The 22,545-nt window shown below is 45.5% G+C and overlaps 1 protein-coding gene across 2 annotated transcripts in view; it reads left to right on the plus strand.

The window, feature by feature from the left end:
• Positions 1-21,300, plus strand: part of lars2 (leucyl-tRNA synthetase 2, mitochondrial) — a 30,437-nt gene extending 9,137 nt beyond the window's left edge. For both annotated transcript variants that reach the window (XM_047599393.1, XM_047599394.1), the window contains exons 4-21: positions 3,962-4,053; positions 4,139-4,199; positions 4,294-4,383; positions 4,673-4,816; positions 7,249-7,356; positions 8,518-8,677; positions 9,696-9,800; positions 10,122-10,237; positions 10,326-10,609; positions 13,872-13,970; positions 15,851-15,988; positions 16,088-16,191; positions 16,638-16,817; positions 16,958-17,127; positions 17,917-17,994; positions 18,077-18,188; positions 19,350-19,477; positions 20,950-21,300. In XM_047599393.1, coding sequence (XP_047455349.1) covers positions 3,962-4,053; positions 4,139-4,199; positions 4,294-4,383; positions 4,673-4,816; positions 7,249-7,356; positions 8,518-8,677; positions 9,696-9,800; positions 10,122-10,237; positions 10,326-10,609; positions 13,872-13,970; positions 15,851-15,988; positions 16,088-16,191; positions 16,638-16,817; positions 16,958-17,127; positions 17,917-17,994; positions 18,077-18,188; positions 19,350-19,477; positions 20,950-21,129 — 2,349 coding nt within the window. In that variant the 3' untranslated portion in view covers positions 21,130-21,300. The remainder of the gene's footprint in view (positions 1-3,961; positions 4,054-4,138; positions 4,200-4,293; positions 4,384-4,672; positions 4,817-7,248; positions 7,357-8,517; positions 8,678-9,695; positions 9,801-10,121; positions 10,238-10,325; positions 10,610-13,871; positions 13,971-15,850; positions 15,989-16,087; positions 16,192-16,637; positions 16,818-16,957; positions 17,128-17,916; positions 17,995-18,076; positions 18,189-19,349; positions 19,478-20,949) is intronic.
• Positions 21,301-22,545: the final 1,245 nt, after the last annotated feature.

The following is a 22,545-nucleotide window of genomic DNA, read 5'->3' on the forward strand; positions in this document are numbered from 1 at the left end:
TGTTGTAAAAACCCTCCACACTCTGGATCGATGCAGGCTTACTAACCACACACGCTGTACTGCTTGTTGTGTCTCTGGAATGGATGAAACCCCAAATTATCATTAAGGTTAACGTTCATCGTAAAGAAGAGGTAAAGAGGTAGCATTTCGTGAAGTGTTTCCTTGTTGTAAATGCTGAGCTGAAGCAGCATTTTCCAGCAAGTGATGGATCCAAATACGTCCATAGAAATAGAAATTTCTGCACATGCTTATTAGAGGTTCCTGATGCCATGTACCATGGAAATTTGTGGCCTTCCTAATGGTTGCTGGTGTGTTTATACCCTACACCCTACCCTATATCCCCTTAATTAACTGATTCTCCACAGCCGCGGGTGTGTCAGTGTGATGGAGTGGAAACAGGCCTAAGCATGAAGCTGGTGTCAAGTGTTGTTAGCTTAGCAAAAAGCCTCCAGTCAAGGGATACTGCTAGACTTGCTATAATTGAACCTAAGAAAAAAAAAGTGACAGTTCTGCTTTGTACAGATTTAATGTGTGAAGTAATGAGTGTTAGAAGTGCATGTAGGTGGAGCTGAGCTGATGGTCTCCTGGCTCCAGCTTCATATTGAAGTGCAGTGGTATCAATCTATTAATCTAACTCAGAATATGAAGCAAAAGAGCGTATTTCTCCGTGTGTTATATAAGTTAGTTAAATCCTATTTAATCCTATATTAAGATAAACAACTGCTGGTGACAGCTACATATTTACTATACAGTCTTGGAAAAGGTCACTATTCCGTCAACTATTCCTTTAAACCATAGGTCTTCAACGGGGGGAGGTGCTGCAGGAGGGTCGCAAAATCTTTGGTTGATTAGATGTTTTTTTTTATTTTTTTGTTTTGAATTTTCCCCCACAAATTTAAATTTCTTTAAATACACATTAACATGAATCCAACATCAGTAAGACGTCAAAGAAAGGCAAGTGGACTTCCTTGAAGACGTTTTTCTGCTCTTCCAAGTAGCTTCTCTAGTTACTGGAAATGGAAGAATGGAAATTAGTGGCACCAGTTCCTGGTTATTACAGAAACAAGTGTAATGTCAATGTCCTGATGGGTTTTACCCACACAGTTTCCTATTTAAACCTCAACTTTCCATTAGTCTCTCAGAAATGAAGAAGCTACTCGGATGAGTGTGAAGCATCTTCAACGACAGATAAATATGTGATATGATATAAATGATTATTTGAACCTGTGTATTATTTAATGCAAAATGTTAATAATAATGTATATTTATGAACAGCACTGGGCTTTGTTTAATAAAGAATACATACAGTAGGTAGGGGGTCTGTACTTAATCCAATAGTTTCAGGGTCTTTGGCCTGAATAACATTGAAGACGCCTGATTTAGACCAAATCTTTCCCTCTCTGGTTAGATGCCACCAGAGTTCATATGTATATTGTAGACATTTGCGTAATATATTGCAACGATATTGATGACTACAGAAACAACGACTAGAGTCAGGTTAGAACCGGTTAGTGTGATGGGGGACGCAGAAATTTCCTGAGGTTGCATTTCAAAGCTGCCACAGATGGAGTCAAGCTTCCAGCTCGAGCTGTGTGGGTGGACACTTACATGTAACCGAGGGGCTCCGCAATCACAGACTTCGGTCTCCCAGCTCCACTGTCCTCCTTGTCATCCTGTGAGCTGTGGATGTATGCATCTGTCTCTGCTTGTCACTGACTTATTTCACATTACAGCAGACAGATTGTCGTTAAATCAGTCTCCACTGACTCCCACGTCCATCTTCCCCTACGTCTTTGTCACGCTCGTTCTGAAAGGCACTCCACAATAACAGGTTGGTAACGAGTGTGTGAACATAGGGATAAGTGGAGCGATTACCCATGGGGGACAAAAAAAAAAGAAAAAGGTGCCTCTCTCTTTGAACTTTGAGATGTCTCTCCCTATTGTAGCATCTCGTGAATACTGTCTCACGTTAAGTATTTGTACCGAGTAAGCAGCATCGTAGCAGATCCGTCCTAATGAGGTGCTTTGTTATTTACCCAGACTGTCTTCAGCGGGTGCCTCGCGCTGCAGATTGCCTCTATTCCTCGCGAGCAGTCACAGTGGTCTGCTGCTCTGAGCTCTCTTAGCCTAATACCATCCAGCGATCGGCTTTACAAATGAGGCCCATGCAGTTTCCAAGGATACCAATTCGAGTGAAACATCAGACCTGTTAGAGTCCGGACAATGATCCTCTCCAGCCCTCGACTCCCTGTCACTCGGCTTCTCGTCTTACTTTACTCACGCCTTCCACTCCCATGCTTTCATCTCGTTTCTCTCTCAGTGAGCAGAAAAACACAGCCGAGGAGCTAAAGAGGTGGGTGAGGGAGACATCATCTTGAGTGTTTGTCAAGGACGGTGTGTGTTTTGAGGGGCAGTAAGACGGATGGTGCAAAGTGTGTGTGGGATAAAGGGAGAACGTAGACAGAGAGCGACAGTGATGCTTGAGGAGTTACAACAGCTTGAGTAATCGTAGCATCATGCTGGTTAATATAAAGTTATCACGTCTTTCTTCTCTCTACAGCTGAGTTTTGCTTATTATTCTAATCCTAAGCACCTGAGTACAAGGTAACATTACTTACTGATGAAAGATGTTCGTCTCTCACGTAAGAGCTCCTCCCTAGTTTCTAACTGACTGGTTGGTACATGCAGGTTTTTATTTATGGCCGTCAGTGTGTGGTTCTTCCATTGTTCCTTGGTCCAGTTCTGTTGTCAGTTGCCTATTGTTGGGGCCTTTGTGGGTTACCCCTCGCTGGGATTCAGCCCCATACTGAAACTGTAATGCACTGTGTCTTTTGACACCCTTCTGTCAGAACCAGCGTTCGTGTTTTTCATCAGTCTGAGCGACAGTAGCTTGTCTCTTGGATCAGACCACACTGGCCAGCGTTCGCTCTCCCTGAACGAGCCTGACAACCCATCACCCTGTTGCTGGTGGAGATGCTCTGACCCAGTCATCTAGCCTTCAAAATGTGGCTCCTTTCAAAGAAACTTCCTCAACTCTTCCCACTTTACCATTTTCCTTTTTCTGCCACATCAACTTTGATGATAAAATGTTCATTTACCAGCTAATATATCCCATGCCATGATATGCCATGATAACGAGATGATTATTGCCTTATACTGTAAGTCATATTTGTCTTGTCTTGCCTTATCAGTACTTCATTTGACTACACACCGATCAGGCGTAAGATTATGACCACCTACCTAATATTGTGTAGGCCAGAGATTGGTTGATTGAGGGGAGGGGCCTCTGTGGATCATCTCGCAGATACTTGATCAGTGGATCAACTAGTGAATTTGGAGGCCAGTTATTTTTTTTTAGTTGTTCCTAAATGTGTGTCTGTGTGATGCTGCATCCTGCTGGGGATGGCTGCTGCCATCTTGGATTGTCATTGCTATGAGGTGTTGGTGCCTGGTCCGGTCTAGGTGGGTTGTTCATGTCTAAGTAACATCCACATGAATGAATGCCAGGTCCAAAAGTTCCCTAACAGAACGTTGCATTGTCACAAGGTGGTTATAATGTTGTGGCTGATCGGTATGTGTGCAGACCATTGGCTGTTTTTATATTAAAGGAGGAACGTTTCTCTGCTTGGTTTAATATTTATGAGCCCTCATTGCACATATACTGTATATTGGGAATCTTTTTTTCCTTTTTTTGGTAATTTTTTTGTCATTTAAAGAAGTGAAATAGTTTCTGACTTCTTTAAAAACACCTCAGACACAGGTTATTATTTCAGGGTAATAAATGCTTGCCACAATATCCCAGAGACAAAGAAAATGGAAATGACTTGGAAATGTTTTTTTTTAATTGCCTCCAATAAAGCAGGAAAAACACCTGAAATCTCCGCTTTTAAAAAGCTGAGAATATTTGGGACTTATTTTCACAGTAGCTCAACTTAAACAGAGCTGCCGTCTGCTTCCGCAGGTGTTGAACCCGATGGGTTGGGACGCGTTCGGGCTTCCGGCCGAGAATGCAGCCATAGAGAGAGGTCTCGACCCAGTGGACTGGACTAAAAGGTTTCATATTTATTACATTTTCCATTTTGAGTGCTCATTGTTTATATTACCCCTGACTTTGTGTGCTCTTTCCTCTCCTCCTCAGTAACATACAGTCCATGCGGGAGCAGCTGGACAGCCTCGGGCTTTGCTTCAACTGGGACAGAGTGAGTAGGAATGGATGAACTTGGCGTCAGCCAGATGGACTGGAAGGGCCGATGCTCTTTTGATGCTAACTTGACTCTGTCTTCCCCCTGACAGGAAGTGACCACTTGTCTTCCAGACTACTACAAGTGGACGCAGTATCTCTTTATAAAGCTGTTTCAAGCAGGGCTGGCATATCAGAAAGAGGTAGGACTGACTTCTGCCCTAAAGTGTAAACCAGGTACGGTGTGATTGGCTTCGGTTTGAGGTCCTTGACAGTTAGAGAAATGACTGAGGCAGCTCACCCGTTACGCTTTGAACGAACAGACTGAAAAAAGAGACCTTGGGAGAAGCCTTTGATTGTGTGTAATGAAATGGGACGACCTTGAAATAAGCCCTTGGTTCGTCTTTTAAATCCAGGCTCCTTCCTAACCTCTGCATATGCAGTTAAACCGCATGAATGTTCTCCATTTATGTGTGTGTGTGTGTTATCCAGGCTGTGGTGAACTGGGACCCTGTTGATCACACGGTGCTGGCAGATGAGCAGGTGGATGAGAACGGTCGCTCCTGGAGGTCTGGCGCTCTGGTGGAACAGAAGCTGCTCAAACAATGGTTCATCAAGACTACAAACTATGCCAAGGTACGGCTGTTATGTGCCCACGTACGCGTGTCTGAGCGCCGTGCATGCCCGTGTAACACAAGTGGCGTCTGAATGGCTGGCCGGCGGCTTCACACGCTCAGAAATGAGCAGCGGATCCCTCTGATAACAATCGTGGCCGACGCTTCGATGGCAGCAGCTGCAGCCCCGACTCTCTGGTTTTGCAATCAGACCCCTGGAGACCGTCTCGCAGGCTGCCATCCCTCCAGCAAAGTAAAAGAGACCAGCGGGCTCAGAGTAATACCACCCAGTGGCCTGGACGCCTGATGAAAGGCCTTGAGCTTTTAGCGCAGGAGAGGCCAGGCCTGCTGCTGCTGCAGGGTGAATTAGTCCCTCCAGACTTATGTGAATCAGTCTCAGGAAAGCTCATTCAGGAATATTGAATTCAGCGTGTGCACTGTTGGTCATTAGGCGTGCATGTGCTGCACAGAGTGACGTCTATCGAGGAGAAGGTGTTCACAGTTTATTATCAGGTAAAATTAACGGAGAAAATCATTTAAATATCATATCTCCTTTTTGAGGATTATTTAAATCTGAAGTTAATCTGTTGAATGCAGAAAATGAAAGCAAACTTCATCTTAAAAAAAATGTTATGTTATATTATTATCATTTTAGCTCTACATGTTTCTATACATTGAGTTAGTTTGATACTATATTAAAATATAAACCAATAACTGCAAGGTATGAAATTAATAATAATAAAAAAATAGATTGGCAGTAACAAAAAAATACATTAGATTTCCAGTAATTATAGTAGTAGTAATAGTTTGTCTTTTGAGCGTGGTACCCGGCTAATGTTGACGTTTTCATTAAAAAGGTAATTTCGTCCACAGCCGAAGCCCCGACAGTTCCAGCCGCAGCTTGTCCGTGTCAGAGGTGTGAGAGGAGGTGGAGGCAGCCTACTGTGACAATGTGTTCCTGCATTTCTAATTTTCTCTGACGAGCGGAGAAGTGGGAAGGAAGCAAGAGGAAGGTGTTAAGGGAAAGAAGTGAGAGAGACAGATGGAGAGAGAGGGAGGGCCGTGTCGAACCGGAGCGTGCCAAGTAAAAAGTCACGGAACTGGACTGTGTGCGATTTCCCCGCGCGCGTGTGCGTTTTGTCTGCTCACCTCTGTCTGTTAGCCAACATTAACCTCAGACAATATTTGTTCAGTTTAGCTGTCAAATTGCTCCACGTCGTGCGGTGGCTGGGTGTTATTGCTTTGATTTTTTTTCATTATTATCATATTTTTTTTTTTATGCGGAGCGTGCAGGATGTTAAATTTACACGTGACGGAAGCCGAGTTTTCAATTTCATGCATAATCAACACTTGTTGCACTCAGACGAACGCCTCCTTGCTTCACATGAAAACGAGTCACCAGCGGCGAGATTAATGCGTTGCTCTCCAACAACGCTGCTCAAACGCGCGCACCGCTTCCAGACGTATTTAGGTAAATTAATAACAGTGTGTGACTTTTGGAGAGTGGAGCGCTCTGGTTGTGTTGGATTGATATTTTTTTTCCTAGAGCTGTTCTTGACGTCTCTGTCTCTTTCTCTCTCTCTGTGTGGTTATCACTATACCGTGCCTTTTCTTTCAAGCTTTTCTTAGTTGCCATGGAGACCCCTGTTCTTGCTGTACTTCTGCCTCTGTAACTATATTTCTAATCTAGGAAAGTTAAAAAAAAAAGAGAAAAAAAAGAAACAACAACAAAAAGACGACATGTACTGCTTCTCACTTTAAAGCTGTCGCAGTCGTTTTCTCGTTCTTCTTCTTTGTTTTGCTGCGTCTCCTTCAAGAGTCTCTCAGTCACGCTGACACACATTCGCTGGGATTTATGTCCCTTTTCCTCACACTCTGGAACAAACCCAGCCGTGCCAGTGATGACTATAGCCGGTGTTTATGTTTGTAGTGATAAGTCCATGAGGAGGTGCTGCATACTGAGCGACACCATGAGAGAGACTGTGGGTAATAAAGTGTGACAGACTGAAAAAAAGGAAATGGAGAATTATAAAATCTCTGGCCTTGGACCAGCTGTGGCTTTTTGGCCTGAGCCTCGTTGATATGCATAGCTTCCTTTTAATCACGCTTGTTGTGTGTGTGTGTGTGTGTGTGTGTGTGTGTGTGTGTGTGTGCAAGGGAGAGCGAAGGAGTGTGCCCCCTGTACAGGCGATGGCTTTGCGATAGCGAGGGAAGCCGCGTGAATGTGGAGGTCAGACCTTTTGAAAATCCCCTTTTGTCTGGATAATGTGACCCGATGGGCTCTGCTGCTTCGTCAAAGTAAATTGGCTATGCTTTGAAGAGTTAGAGCCGGTGGAATTATGCGAGACGGCCGCATACATTTGACGGTTTCTCTTTTCCACGATTAAGCGGAGAACGAGCTCCTTCCAAAACTTGTCCAAAGTAATAAGCTTGTGTTTTTGTTTCTGTCTCCAGCCCCTCTTGGACGCCCTGGAGGACCTTCCAGAGTGGTACGGGGTCAAATCCATGCAGGCGAACTGGATTGGAGAGTGCACCGGCTGCTACTTTGATTTCAAACTCAAGGTGAATCTCATCTCCTTTCTCCCCCCGCTCATATTTCAATCATTCACCCTTATTGCTTTCTTCTTGCATCCTTTCGCTCGCTCAGCCCATTTTCCACCGAGTGTTTCCCTGACGCTCTCTCTCCTCCCCGCCTCTGTTTTTCATCTCTTTCACTCCGAGCACTGATTGCTTGCTTTATTTCGGATTCTCTCTACGTCCCTGTTCGCGTGTGCATTTCTATTAAAAATCATGTTCCAAAACATCGAAGTCCTCACGGCGTTATTCGCTTCCAGCGGTTTGCATTCATCTGCAAGTGGCAATTTGCCCAAACAGATGTCACGGATTAGTTTCTATTGACTTTCCAGAGTGCCTTCTTCACGTGCCTGACGTTTCTAAATGAGCCCTCTGAGAGTCCTTTTACTACAATTATTACATTGCTCTGCTTTGGGAAAAAAAAGTCCCTGAAGTCAGTCCTTTAATTTAAAAAGTCTAAATATTTCGAGAGGAAATCGAGTCCATGAATGCATTTTTTTCTTTTATTGTCTTTTTTTCATTGAAGGTTTTTCCTTTTTTTTTCTGGCACTGTGAGTAATTGAAATTAAAACCACAGGGTGTTGGATGAATGGGATTGGTCGCTTATCTTATTGCAAATCTTTGCACAGCGCCACAGGAACTGAAATATCTCCCCAGAGAGAGATAAGGTATTGGTTTATCTTCGACATCATGTGTACTAATTGTTAATTAGAACCCCCTCTAATAAGCGTGTGCCATCTAATTAATATTGGATTACACTGTTCACTGTAGCATTATCGTGTGTCAAATAGCTGCATATTGCACATGTTGCGTACACCTCTCAGTGTCTGGACGCTTTATTTGGACTCCAGATGAGATAAGAAAAACGCCCTTTGAATTTAAGATCAGGATAAGATGAAATTTTTCTTTAAAGCAGCGAAAAGAGTCGGTAACAGCAGGTCCCCTTCATTACATCACACTGCAAAAGAGGAATTTCAAGAAAGCAAAAAATCCTTGTATCAAAGAAATACATCTGATATTAATTATTGGCACATTTTTTTTTTCTTAATGCAAGATGATAAGATAGAAATGTTTTTTTTTTTTTTTCTGCAGAGCAGCTCTGTGCTGCTTTGGAGGTGAGATATTCAAATGCATGTCCTCTCTCATCAGGTGAACGGGGTGGAGACGGGGGACACCCTGTCGGCCTACAGCTCCTCCCCGGAGACCGTCTTTGGAGCGGCCTACCTGGCCATCCTGCCCTCGCACAGGCTGCTGCACGGTAGCAGCGCGGTGCGCTCCGTCCTGCAGAAAGCCCTGCAGCCAGGCAGAGGTGAGCATCTCTCCACGCCATCACCAGCCCGTGCTCTTCATTTGTCCCTCGACCCAAGCCTGCGTTTCAAGAGTCAAGGTTCAAGATTCAAGATCACTTTATTGATCCCCGCAGGGAAAGTGTTTTGTCCAAGCGTCCCAAGATAACGCAGAACATAAATGGACCAGACATAGATATGAGAGTAAGAGTCAAAATAAAATAAAATAATCTTAAAAATAGGATAAGAATGAGGATTACAGAGAATAATATGCAGTCCAATTTACATGGGATACACAAGCAATTATGTATCAACATGAGATACAAAGACATTTTAAAGTGTCTCAGCCCCAAAGTGTCTCAGTGTGCGGTTATATAAAGTGTCTTGTGTGTCGATACGCAACAGACAGTGCAATCAGCCAAGCCATTAACCATTAGGCCGCTAACAGTTAGCATTGTGTATTCTGATGGCTGTGGGCATGAATGACCTCCTCCCGATGCTCCGTCCTGCAGCTGAGTGACAGGATCCGTTGGCTGCGGCTCTTTTCCTGTCCAGCCAGGGTGGGATGAAGGGGGTGACTGTCACAGTCCAGGCTGCTCTGTACCTTTGAAGTGAGAGAAGATTTTTATTTATTTTTTTCTTTTCTGAGGAAAGCAAAAATAAGTCATTACTTTTCCCGGATAATATCACTCATTCCTCGACGCCCACGTGTTGTCAGAACTTGAAACGGTTCTTGGCATAGGTTGCGATGTCTTGCTTTCTTTGCTGCAAGCACCTAATTAAAAGAAGTGGTGAAATATCAGTGCTCATGTTACCGTGTGCCGGCGTGGACGCGTGTTGGGCTCTGTGAGGTAAATATGTTTGTTTAACCGTCGTACTACTGTCAAGGTATGGTTGCAGACGGGTGAGTGTGTGTTAATTGGGATTCCCCTGAAGAGGTCTCAGCGGTGAATGGCTGTTGATAATAAGCCACCATGGGAAGCAGCACTGTCGTTCTCACCCCCCCAACCTCCTCTTCCATTCCCACCCTGTGCTTTCCAGACTCCCGGACAGAGGTCACTGCTCACAACCTCTTCACCGGCCACGAGGTTCCCGTGGTCATCTCGCGCAAGGAGGCATTTGAAAGCTATCTGGACACTGTTCTTGGTGAGTTACCGGGCGGACTGATGTGACATTTACCTACAAATTGTAGCTGCTGTCATTGAGCTGATGCTTTTAACGCACTGTGTGTGGACTAGTCTCCGTGCGCTGCAGTGTTGTAGGTGACATAATGATGTGAAACCTGTGGGTGTTTGTGTCACGCAGCGAAAGTGGAACCCAAGGGATTTTAAACGATGAGTTGCATCACAGCGGGGAGGTTTCTTCTTTCCCCAGGGAGCAGATGCCTGTCCTCCTGTTGATGCTTTTTTTTTTTTTTTCATTGTTATTATTATTGCTAAACGTCTATGTTGCTCTTGAATGTGACAGGTGTCCCAGACTGTAGCGAGGAGGATCTGTCTGTGGCCAGAGCTTTGAATCTGAGTTGGTCAACGGTGCTGAAAACCCTCGAAGATGGGACGCAAACTTTGATCAACTCTGGTGAAGTGGGTGCTGATGAGTCTCTGATAACAAATAAAAAAAGGTATCATTGTAAAGAATATCAAGGATTTTAATCGTCTCTTCTTTGAATAGTTCTCAGGCCTCACCAGAGAGCAGGCCTTTGACTCCATTACCCAGAAGGCCAGGAAGCAGGGGGTTGGAGGTCACCTTACCAGCCCCAAGCTCAGGGACTGGTTGATATCCAGACAGCGCTACTGGGGCACACCCATCCCCGTGGTGCACTGTGCGTCTTGTGGTCCGGTTGCCGTCCCTGAGGAAGAATTACCAGTCACTCTACCGAAGCTGCCGTCTCTCACAGGAAAAGGGGCGTCGCCTCTGGCAGCTGCACATGACTGGGTCAACTGCACGTGTCCTAGGTGAGATGAAGACATGGCTGCCGTTACCACTTCTTTTGTGGCTTGTTGTCCCAAATACATTTTTGCTGTGGTCTGCTCTTCTTCACTTCTTCCTTCTAACTCATCTTGAAGAAGTGCAGATGAGCGTAGCTGCCATGGCCACTGTATTTGTGTACTCTCTGAAGACACATCTATAAAGTGTTATGGGATGGTGCCAGGGTATTTTATTCCTTCATGATATTTAAATTAATGTTGAAAAGCATGGGATTCATATCATGCAGAGAAGTAGGTTTGAGAGTCAGCGTCTTGAACTCTCATGAAAATGTTTGGAAGGTTTGCGTCAAGTTTTGATTTTTTTTTTTCATGTCTTCAAACACTATTTTGGACCGAACCCTTCACTTTTAACGACTCCTTTTTACTTTGTTGCTAAAACTCCACAAAAGCTCGTCTTTAATAAAACTTGGAGGCCAGCTTATTGTGCCCTAACGTTTTGTTTGCTCTTTGCTGTAGCGTATTCCAGTCTCATGTTTTCTGAGTTAGGTGTGATTGACAAACAGCCTGCAATGATTGGCATCCACAGGATACACAATCATAATTAAATTCAAAGCATTGGAATGTTTTCCTTAAACATTTGTACGTTCAGACTCGGTGCCACCTTAGCTGAAGGCCGTTGTATTGCCACTATATGGTGATGAACTATAGGTAGAAGATGTTGCTTATGAAGATGCACACTGATCAGCCACAACATTGACAGGAGAAATAAATAAACACTGACCAACTTGTGACAATTCAGTGTTCTGCTGGGAAACTTTTGCACCGGGCATTGATGTGGATGTTACCTAGACATGTAGCCTAGACCAGACCAGACACCCCCACCCCATAGTCATGACACTCCTTGATGGCAGCATGCAGCCAGACACTGACACACACAAAAGCGGTTTAGGAACAACTCAAAAAATATGAATACCAGCACACACCTAGCCTCCAAATTCACTAGATTCCAATTCTTTTTTTGTAATTTTATGTTTTGCAACATAAAATTTGCGTAACACTGATTGAAGTGTCCTTGGGTCCGCGCCATCTCCTCAAGTACAGTCAGCATTAGCACGTCAGTGGCCCCATTCTGCTCTGCGATATTGTAAATGGGATGCAGTGTCATTTGTCGCTGGCACCACATGGTCCTGTCCTGTGTTTCTGGAGTGAGAATTGAATTATGTGTAAACCTCCTCCAGTCTCCTCCGCGTGTTTCCTCGGGAGACCGGCACAGACAAAAGGAGCCCGCTGTTTCCGCGGGCCGAGAGGACTGACAACTTTGCGAGAACACTGAGCCCTGAGAGGGAGCCTGTAAATTATGTGATTAATAGGTTTGCTCTGACGCGTGTATCTAATGAGTGGCATCTGTGGCAGGAGCCATACGACATGTCCAGCGAGCTTACATAAACCAGACGCGCAAATACGGTGGATGTCCGCGCTCACATGTTTATCTTTTGCACACAGGCATAATCACAGACACATCAGTCATTAACTGATCCCGGCGAACGTGTTGAATGTGGAATCACTGCTCGACTGGCGTCTCCAGAGTCCCTCGCTGACATGGGAATTCCTCTCTGAATGAGACTAATCACCGTCATGGCACCATGTTGATTAAAACAAAGGCCCACTCAGTGGCAGATGGCACAAGTCATCAGATTGTGTTCACTCACTTCCACAAAGCTACTATAATTCCTCCCATCAGCGGTGATTGATGGCTATAATCTCCGAGACGTCGTTATCTCCCCTCAACCCTCTCCCCTCCGTTGTAAAGTGTCTGTCGAAATTTGTTCCCTTCACTCGTCGACCATGTCCAATTAAAGTTTGAGTGGAACGCAGATGGGCAGGGCGGTGAGAGATGGGTGGAAGGAGTGGAGTTTTATCTGTCCTTGAGGAAGTCATTTCCTGTGTGCTGTTCTCGTCTCTGACCCTCGGCAGCGCTGTAAATTGGCCTGCCGCCTGACCCTGCTCGGGCTCAGACTGATTAAAGAGGCAAGTGTGTTGTTCTGTAGGTTTCGCAGGTAAATTGAGACACACCCAGCCGGCGCGGCGTACATGCTTCGGTGGGCGTAGACGCGGCAGATGGGACGCCGTTTGCCTTGGGATGAGAGCCTTCGTGGCAGCTCCCTCCCTTGCTGCATCTGTTTGAGAGCCTTTTGCCTCTTTTTGGCTCATCCTCTAAACACACACTAACACTTTACACCCTCTTGCACACTGTTTGCTTCAGATTCGGTTACCTCATTTTATTGTTAGGCCCCTTTCATGGTTTAGAGAAGGGCCATCTGCACACAGAGTACCTGTGTGTGTGTGTGTGTGTGTGTGTCATCTAATCTGCTCTGACTGCAGCTGTCTTTTAAATAACCGCGATCTGGCTCCTGATTGGCCGGTGGGAAGCAGGAGAGGGGGTGAGAAGTCTTACTTACTTCAAGGGGAATGTGTTTTCTGCTAATTCTCTTTCTCCGTTTCAAGAGGTTTCCACTTTATTTCGTGGAGGGAACGCACACTTCATGACGGCGTGCTCGGTTTCCATCATATGAAATAACACCTGCCTTCCAAATATTAACCTTGCTACACCTATGCCTTGTTGCTAGGCAACCTTCCCGCTCTTACCTCATCATCACAGCCTTATTATAGACCGGTGTGGTAGGTGGTCGAGGAGTTTTTTTGCCTCTCGATGTGTGTGTCTGCGAGTGATCGAAAAATGGGACTGAAAATAAAACCGAAGGAGAGACAGACAGTGAGACAGAACAGAGACGTCCCAAAAGGTCCCTGCTGCACATAATGTAACAAAGCTCAGAACTGTTCCTCTGTTTATCTTTCTGGGACACTGATTTTAAATCTGCAGAGACTCATTATAAAGTAAAAGGCAGTCGCTTTCACTGTTCCATTAGACGCTTAAATCTGAAAACGCTCTTTCCCCCTCACATCTTTGCCGACGTCCTCTCCTGCTCTGTGAAAGTGCTGCTGGCGGATTTTCATCACGCGCCCAAGTGCTGTTTGGCTTGGATAAAACGGGGCACGAGGTGGCATTTCCAACACAAACACACGATCATGCGTGCAGCCTGCCAGTTTGTTCCCTGTTAGCACAGAACTGTTAGTCAGGGCACAAGAACAGAGCTCTGCAGCCAGTCCGCCTTCAGCTGTGCTGCTCGATGGGGCTTCCACCCCCACTGCCACAAATCACTTTCTGATTCAGCCTAATATAAATTTTTGTTGTTACCTTTTCTGTTTGTGCCTCTCTCCGTCCTGGCAGGTGTAAGGGCCCGGCGAAGAGGGAGACCGACACCATGGACACCTTTGTGGACTCGGCCTGGTATTATTTTAGATACACAGACCCTCATAACGCCGACAGGTATGGACAGAAACCTTCACTTGGCTCCATTCTTCACTCAGTAAGGCCTCCAAAACAGGACTTATTTATTTCCTTTTTTTTTAGCTCAAATGGCTCCGATCTTATTTTCCGTCCTGTTTGTACAAAGGGAAATTAAAAGGAACTTTCACATGGTTCACATGGTTCTCCAGCTGTGGGCGTGTGAACATATTTTTTTGTGTCTGTTTAGATATCTAACAAAAAAAAAAAAAAAAAAAAATGTGTTTTTCTCTGTGCCGTATCTGCTATGTCAATACAAACTTGATTTTCCTCTCTTGGCTCACACGCACATTGCACTTCCACTTTGTTCTTTACCAAAGTTATACTGAAACACATAATTATGCTCGCTGTAAGTTCACTAACACCCTCTCCCACTTAACCCACTTTCAAAATCGGCATACGGCTCCGCTGCATAGACGGTTTTACACACTCGCGCGCACACATTTCCCTAGAAGTAGCGTTCTGTGCCAGCAGAGATTACGGAGGCACGGCCGACACCTGCTGGGATGGCGGCGATACCCTGAGCTTTACAAAAGAGATTAATTTCCCGGTGCCCTGACCCAGCAGTAAAGCTGCTTTAAAAAGGAGGAAGACTGTCCCCCCCTTTCCAATATTTTTCTTAGCTGGACAGATTATGGCACAACAGAAAAAGCAATTACATTATTTGTGCATTTCAGTTGGCCTGCTGAGCCTTATGTGCACAGGGAGGAATGATCCAAACGGGAAGAAAGAGGCGGTGAAAGTAGCAAGTAAGAGGAAGCAAATGGGAGCAGGGTGTTAATGCAAGAGTGTGTAGTTATGTATTTGAGCTCTTTGGGCCGTTGCCAGCCGGCGGGCAAAATCATTTCCGGCGTTGTGAGTTGAGTTTATAACTTCTTCGCCCTGGTTCAATTATCCAGAGACACCATCGGCCACAGAGGGAGGGTGAGAGGCAGGGATGTGTGAAGGGGAGTAATGACTAGTGTGAAAGGTGCCACACTCAGGTAGCAGCCTGTCCTAAAAGGAATCATTACTGCCCACTGTCACGGCAGTTCAAGCTAACCACATGCAGGCGTCCTGTCGAGATCCGAAAAGAGACCGATAGATCTTTGCTCAACTGTTAACGCGTGAGGCTGAGCATTGAGGAAGTCTCCCGAGACTCATTTTAAAACAGGCAACGCGTCAGTGCTTCTTCCTGTGATGGTTAAGCCAGAAAACAGAGGAGGCCTCAGGATGCTACCCAGGATTTTTGTGTGTCAGATTCAGCCTGCCCCCTGGAGGAAGAGCGTGTGCATGTGACAGCCAGTGCCATCTGATAAAACGCTAAAAGAATATATCGTTACAGTTTTCAAAACCAAAGCTGAACCGAGTCATGGAATGAGAAAACCTGTTATCATTTTTATACTTCCTTCAGTCCAAAGTTACTTAAATGGGAACATTTCTGCCACAAAACATATAACACATACACGTGCATGTAATGAGACAAATGGAAAAGGAGATAACAGCATGCGATGCACCAGAAGAAAACAGAATAAACAAGGAGAGAGAATGAATGGTGTTAATATTGTAGAAATTGACTAATCAAATTGTATCTTCGCGTGTCCCCATAGGACTTCGCTTCCATTTATGAAGCAGTTTGTTGCAATAACTAGAAGGCAAATGGAGTAGTTAGCATGAATGGATGTATTAAAAAAAAGAAAAAAAAGTAGTTCTCCATTAACTCCATCAACAGGAAATGTAAGAATGAAAAAAGAGAAATGATTATTTTACAAAGATGTCTTCGCATTTCTTTTGTCACTTTACAGTTCACTGTTACATTTGGTGTTAGTTTGGACCGACAAACTGGACCGACTCATTGAGATCTGTATTCTCAATCCTCACAGGCCTTTTGAGCGCCACCTAGCGGATCACTGGCTGCCTGTGGACGTGTACATCGGGGGGAAGGAGCACGCCGTCATGCACCTGTACTACGCTCGCTTCCTCAGTCATTTCTGCAAGGATCAGGGTCTTGTGGCCCACAGGTGAGGTGCACACTGTAGTGCAGCTGCTCTTGTTTTTTGTGTGTGTGTGTGTGTTTGTGTGTATATATGTCCATAATCTGTCCTTTCTGTCCTTTCCAGGGAGCCTTTTTGGAAGCTCCTGGTCCAGGGTCTGATCAAGGGCCAGACGTTTAAACTGGCAGACAGTGGCCAGTATCTGACGAGAGAAGAAATAGACTTCACAGGTACACACCAACTAAATCCCCACTGTGTTTGTTCATTTGACACATTTGTAATAGATGGGAGAGAGGTGAGCATCCCTCATTGTGAGACAGATAAACCAAACAACGAGCTGTGATGTCTTTTAACCTCGCAGCACATTGTGGAGCAGTTGTCCCATCTCACCCCTTTTTGTGCTGCTGGCCCTGTGTGTTTTTTTTTGTTTTTTTTTTGTCTTTCATTGTTTTCACACATTGATTGGCAAATTAAGCTACTCTTCTTGACAAAAGTCAAATCACATGAAATCATTTTGGCACCACAGCCAAGGATTTTCTGCTTTAATCTGTTGCCTGGTAACAGGATCAACACGAGACACTGGTGGCTGTCAGAGGAAGAAAGTTTTCCGTGTTCGCAGATTCATCCGCTCTTTATCCGTCTCTGAACTCCTGAACCCTAACCCGTCTTCTTCCAGGCGAGGAGCCAGTGGCGCGGAGCGGCGGCCGCATCGAGGTGACGTGGGAGAAGATGAGCAAGTCCAAACATAACGGGCTGGACCCCCAAGAGGTGGTGCAGCAGTACGGCGTGGGCACGGTCCGACTGTACATCCTTTACGCCGCGCCCCCTGAACAGGACATCCTGTGGAATGTCAAGAGTGAGCCCAGACTCCACAGCAGACATACAGAAACACCCACCAGATGTTTTTTTAAGATTTTGCACCTCATTTTGAAAAAGGTATTTCCACAGCTTGATAAAATATTCTTTTCTTCCGTGCGTGTTCTTCGTCCGCTCCAGCCGATGCTCTTCCCGGTGTTCTGCGGTGGCAGTCCAGACTGTGGCAGTTGGTGACCAAGCTGAGAGAAGCACGGCAGCTTGGAGACGTCCCCGACCCCTCCCTGCTGAAAAAGAAAGAGCTGGCAGAGGCTAGGAAGATCTGGGACAACAAGAACTACGCAATTCAAGAGGTGGCTTTTCTACAGCGTTGGACTGGATGTGATTCTATATAAAGGGGCTGAAAATGTGTGATGGTGAAGATGTTTACTCAGTGGCGACGTATTGTGCCAGTTCTTACCAGCAGGGGGCAGTTATGGGCCCAAATTCCAAATATATATGTTCATTATGATTGGATCTATGGTTTTGTTCTGTTTCCACCTTGTTCCAATTATCTGTGCTGAGGTTTTAAATCAACTATTAACTAATTATTGTTTTTGACACTAATGTTGGAATGCGTGGTAATGTGTCTGTGTAACAGGATTCATGTACCACAACACTTCTCACACAGTCCAGCCGTGCATTTCCCGAATCCCTGCGTTTCCATCCTGTGCTGAACATCTGTCCCAACCTGAGGCCTCAAAGTAAAGACTAATCACAGAACGGGATGGGAATTGATTTTAAATCCACTTCGTCTCCTCTCACACTTTATAAATAGCCTCCATTGGCTTCAGGGCCAGCGCTTTTAGACGACCTCCGGCTCTTTGCTGTAAGCCCTGAAAGCCGAGGCTGTCCTTTGATGTGTCCCTCAGAAAAGCCTCTGCGATCAACCTTCAACTCCGAATTGGGCTCGTCTTCCCGGAAGGCTAAGCACGGGAATGCTGACGGGGCCGCGTGCCATTTCTGTCCCTTCATTGTTGTCTGACGTTTCGTCAGAGGCAGACTCTGAAATAATTCGTGGCACGATCAGTCCGTTCGGAAACATCCACGCGTCCAGCGAACAAAAAACACAATGAAAAGTTGCTTTTTGTTTGAATTTTCAGGTGACAAATTACTTCACAGAGGGCTTCCTGTTCAACGCGGCCATCTCTCGTCTGATGGGACTCACCAACACACTGGGTGTGAGTGATCCAGCACCTTAAAATAAATATATGTCACAATCATTGTTCGTTGTTGGAAATCGATGTCTGTGTGTGTGTTCAGAGTGCAAAAGTCAGGGTGTTGCAGCACAGCGTGGAGTTTGAGGAAGCCCTGGCCGCCCTGGTTATGATGACAGCTCCCATGGCTCCTCACTTGGCTTCTGAACTGTGGGCAGGTGGGTGAAGTTCACATTATTCACACATAGTACGTTACCTCATGAACACACAGTGTTAAAATGGGTGTCAGGAGGGAAAAAGCCAGCTGTCACCTATTACACGATGAAGAATTTTATGAATCATTTATGGAGGATCGTGTTAAATTTAAGTAGGATCGACACAATTAGAAAAGAATGTGAGGTTTGTGGTAAAATGGGTTATGTTTTATGCGTGTTTAGAGGGATGCTGCCTCTGATAAATATGTTGTTGTCGCTTCAGCTTATCTAACACCCAGAATGCCCTGCAGTGATGTGACAAACACAGAGAAAAACCACAGTATTCATCATTTTTTCCTCTTTAACCTACTGTGCGTGTACAGTTCATTGTATCCGAAAGACACGAACTACGCATCAAGCAAAACCGAAAGCAGAGCTTCAGGGACTTTTGTAACAAACAAACAATAGAAAAGCGTCATTTTTCGTGCGTTGCCCCCTGGTGCAGGCCCGGAGGACATCCCTTTATTGTCATTTTGACACACGTACACAAGCTCTCAGCGCACAGCTGAGAGCCCGACTCCGGAAAAACGGTGTCCAGCTGAGAGCCCGAGTCGGGAAAACTTGACAGATGAGGCTGGGAGAAGGAACTGTGCGTGTTTTAATGAGTCGCTGTGTGCGGCCTGTTTGTGCTAATCATGTGCACCTTTATAAATAGGACAGACATGTGACCTCCCTTGGAGTCAGTCACGCCGTGCTTTTCACTCTCACTTGTTGTTTGTAATTTTACACACACACACACACACACGGTTCAGGAGAGAGGAAATCCACATCCTTCCCTTGTGCCTCCAAGTAGGATGTCCTCTCGCTGGTTTGACTCAGGCATTCAGGACAGGAGTTAGTGGGGTAGATGATTCACGGTACAAAGGTTAACAAATAAAAGTCTTCTTCACTTGGTATTTTTCTCCCCATTTCCTGGATGAGCTTTGACTCTCTGTTTGATAGTAGTTTATGTCAGTTAATTAACAAAACCCAGTCAGGTTACACTAGTACAATGAATATGACAGCTTTTATTTTAGGGTTTCCACATTCAAATTTGAAGAATGGTCAGAGTAATTAGATTGGCAACATGTTTCTGCAGTAATTGTCAGTGATGCTCTCCTGTTTTTCCTCTTGGATCCCTCCCAGGTCTTTGTCAGGTGGAAAACCCACTCAGCCCCCTCCTCCAGCGGGGAGGAGACGTCCTGCAGCAGGCCTGGCCTAGCGTGGACCCCGAGTATTTGGAGGCCCCAGATTTTGTGGAGGTGTTCGTGCAGGTAGGATCGCACAAAAACGCGCCCTCTCAGATGTGACTTTACCAGGTTTACGCGACAATGAGCGTCGAGCTTTCAGTTTTATTCTTTTCTGTTTCAACTTTGCTCGACGCTGAAATGTGACTTTCTGAATAGAAATATTTAACTTGCATCCTCCAGCAGATTTCACCAAAACTCTCCACTCTTAAACTCTTAGGTCCCTGATTACATCCGTAGCCTGTAATTTTCATGGGAGCCTATAATTAGCCTGTGTGTGTCCTCATGTGTAAGCACGCGCACGGCTGCTCCCACACTTGTGCGTCTACCTGTGTATTTCTGCGTCAGCATGTCAAGTGGTGCGACTTAAACCAAACGGACAAGTGGGTCAATAATTATGTGTTGTTCCTGCCTCACTGTTAATCTCTCACTGCCCATGAGCATCGAAAAGGCCTTTTTTTTCCTTTTTTTTTAGCAGCGTATGTCAGCATCAGGAGTGCGTGCGTGCGTATGGGTAGGATCTAGACATCACACATGCCAACACCTTCACATGAATCAACACACACACACAAAGTCACACGTGTGTCAGTCTTCACGCTGCCCTGAACATCAACTCAGCTAATGGCTCAAAGCTCAAACTGCTTTAATCTGACTGTTTTCTCTGAGGAGAACTGTATCCCTCGAGAGTACCCTCTAATCCCCTGACACACACACACACACGCACACACACACACACACAATGTGTGATGACAGTCAGCTGAAGAACAGCACCTGTCTTTCTCGTCTTGTTACTCTGGGAACTTGCGTTACTCACGTTGTGAGGAAATTAATCGGTTTAAACATTTACATGCTGGGTTAAACATAAAGTTGAGGATCAGGAAGTTAAACTGATAGTTTTGGCTTCGATAAGTCACCTGGAAACTAATTTAAGTGGAAGTGTATCTGTGTTCTCTTTCACATCTGCTGCGTCTGTATATAACACTTCTTCGCACACATCGTAGCCTTTTTTTATTTTTACTTTTTTTATTTAATGCTTTTCCCACTTACACTTGCGCAGGACACACATGCTCGAGCTCCCAGCGCTCAGTGATGATGATGATGTTGGTTTTCCTTCAGACGGAGCTCTCTGTTGTGGCCTCCCTCGCTCCCTCTGTCCTCTAATCACATTCTTGGGTTTGTCCCAGTAGGGAGGCTGAGCGGCCTCAGACACACACACACAACATTAATTTGCAACCACTTCCAGAGGCAGGATCGTATCCATCGTGTGCACACATACTCTTGCTTCTAAACTTACAAGGCTGAGTGGCCCTTCCCATACCTACCACTAACTATGTGTTTTAGAGGCTTCGCTGTATATCTAGAAGGAGAGGTGGAGCCTGTTATTTTTGGGACTTTCGTGCCCAGGAAGGACTTTAGGTATTGCTTCGCATGGCAAAACCTGGGAAGTAACAGAATGGAAAACCTCCTCTCATCCTTTGCCTTCTTTTTCTGTCCCTCAGATAAACAACAAGCCCTGTGGCACAGTGACGGTGCCTCTGCAGGAGTCTAAAGACACCAGTCGGGTGCAGCAGCTGGTCTTGGAGAGCCCCCTCGGGCAGAAGCTCCTCAGGGAGCGCAGCATCAAGCGAGCCATTCTGTCCCCCAGGGCCTCGCTCGTCAACTTCCTCATTGATGAGTGATGCGTGGCCTTTCACCATAAGTTTTGGAACTGTTAGATGGTGGAGAAAAACTGTCAGGGAGGCCAAAGAAACCGACTTTTTTAAGTCTTCATTTAAGGGTTGTCACCCATAATGTGTATGTAAAGATATTTTATTTATGTTTTGTGTTTTAATAAAAATATTCAAGTAGAAGTTGTAGCTTTTGTCTTTTTAAATGTCACCAAGTGGTGTCTCCTTCAGATCACCCTCGTGACAATCACACGTGGGACCAAACACCACTTCAGATACCGGTCATCGTTCACATTCCCTTCTTCCTCCCGTAACGCCACTTTCAAAATTTCCCCCATGACCGGGACTTCACACCTTCCGCCACGAGCCTCGCTGCTCTGTGTGTATCAAGTCCAGTCACGCGATCATGATCTGCCTTGTCAGTGTGTGCTTGAACCTGCAGTTCTCCCCTGAGTGTCCTTTTCCCCTCAGTATGTTTCTTGGAGGTAACAGAAGAGCATCAGAGTGGCCCATTTCTGCTCTGTGCTCCTTCGCCAGAAGTTCCCATTCATCAGCTCTATCTCAACACTGTGCCAACATGACTCAGCCATTAGCACTGTCCTGGCAGAGCACACACACACACACACACACACACACACACTCACACGCCGGAGGCACTGAAATGTATCCGCGTGTCCGCCCACCGGGTTATCCTTTTAAGCCTGTGTGAGTAAGCAGTGATACCAGCATTTGTCTTTCAGTGCCCACATCTCTGGTTGAACTGTGATTTTAGGTAGCTAGGTTACTGGTGTCTAAAGTTTGGGCTTGTGAATGAACAAAAAGGAATTTGATCTCTGCAAAGTGCAATTCACACGGCGGTTTTTCCAGGTAAGAAACTTGTGGACCTGGCGTTTATGTGGATGCTACTTGTAGACATGCACCACACCCTGTAAACCAGACCAGACACCCCCACCACGTAGCAATGACACACAAAAATGGTTTATGAATAACTCTAAAGATGTGGAAAACAGCACAGGGTGTCGACCTGGCCTCCAAATTCACTGATCAAGTATCTGGGATGATCCACAGACGCCCCTCCCCTCAACCCATACGACCCAAAGGCCCCCAACCTATAACATTCAGACCCATGCGGACCCATGTCCATTCTCTGATGAGTCTCATCTGTTTTGGAGGCACAATGGAGAAGTACACAGTATCAGGAAGGTGGTCATAATGTTATGCCAGGTCGATGTATGTAAGAAGAGGTTTGTTTTTAAGGTAAACACGCAGAGTTAAAAACTGTGCGGACGGTTGGAAAAACAGAACGTTCCTGCTGATCCCCTCCTAACCTTTTCTCCATATTTCTGCGCTTTATCTCTGACCATCAGGTGACAGGAAAAGACTCACAGGACAGACAGAATAACAGGAAGACAAACCAGGAATAAGAGC

This window comes from Mugil cephalus, chromosome 11, assembly GCF_022458985.1.
Source record: "Mugil cephalus isolate CIBA_MC_2020 chromosome 11, CIBA_Mcephalus_1.1, whole genome shotgun sequence".
NCBI classification, from domain to species: domain Eukaryota; kingdom Metazoa; phylum Chordata; class Actinopteri; order Mugiliformes; family Mugilidae; genus Mugil; species Mugil cephalus.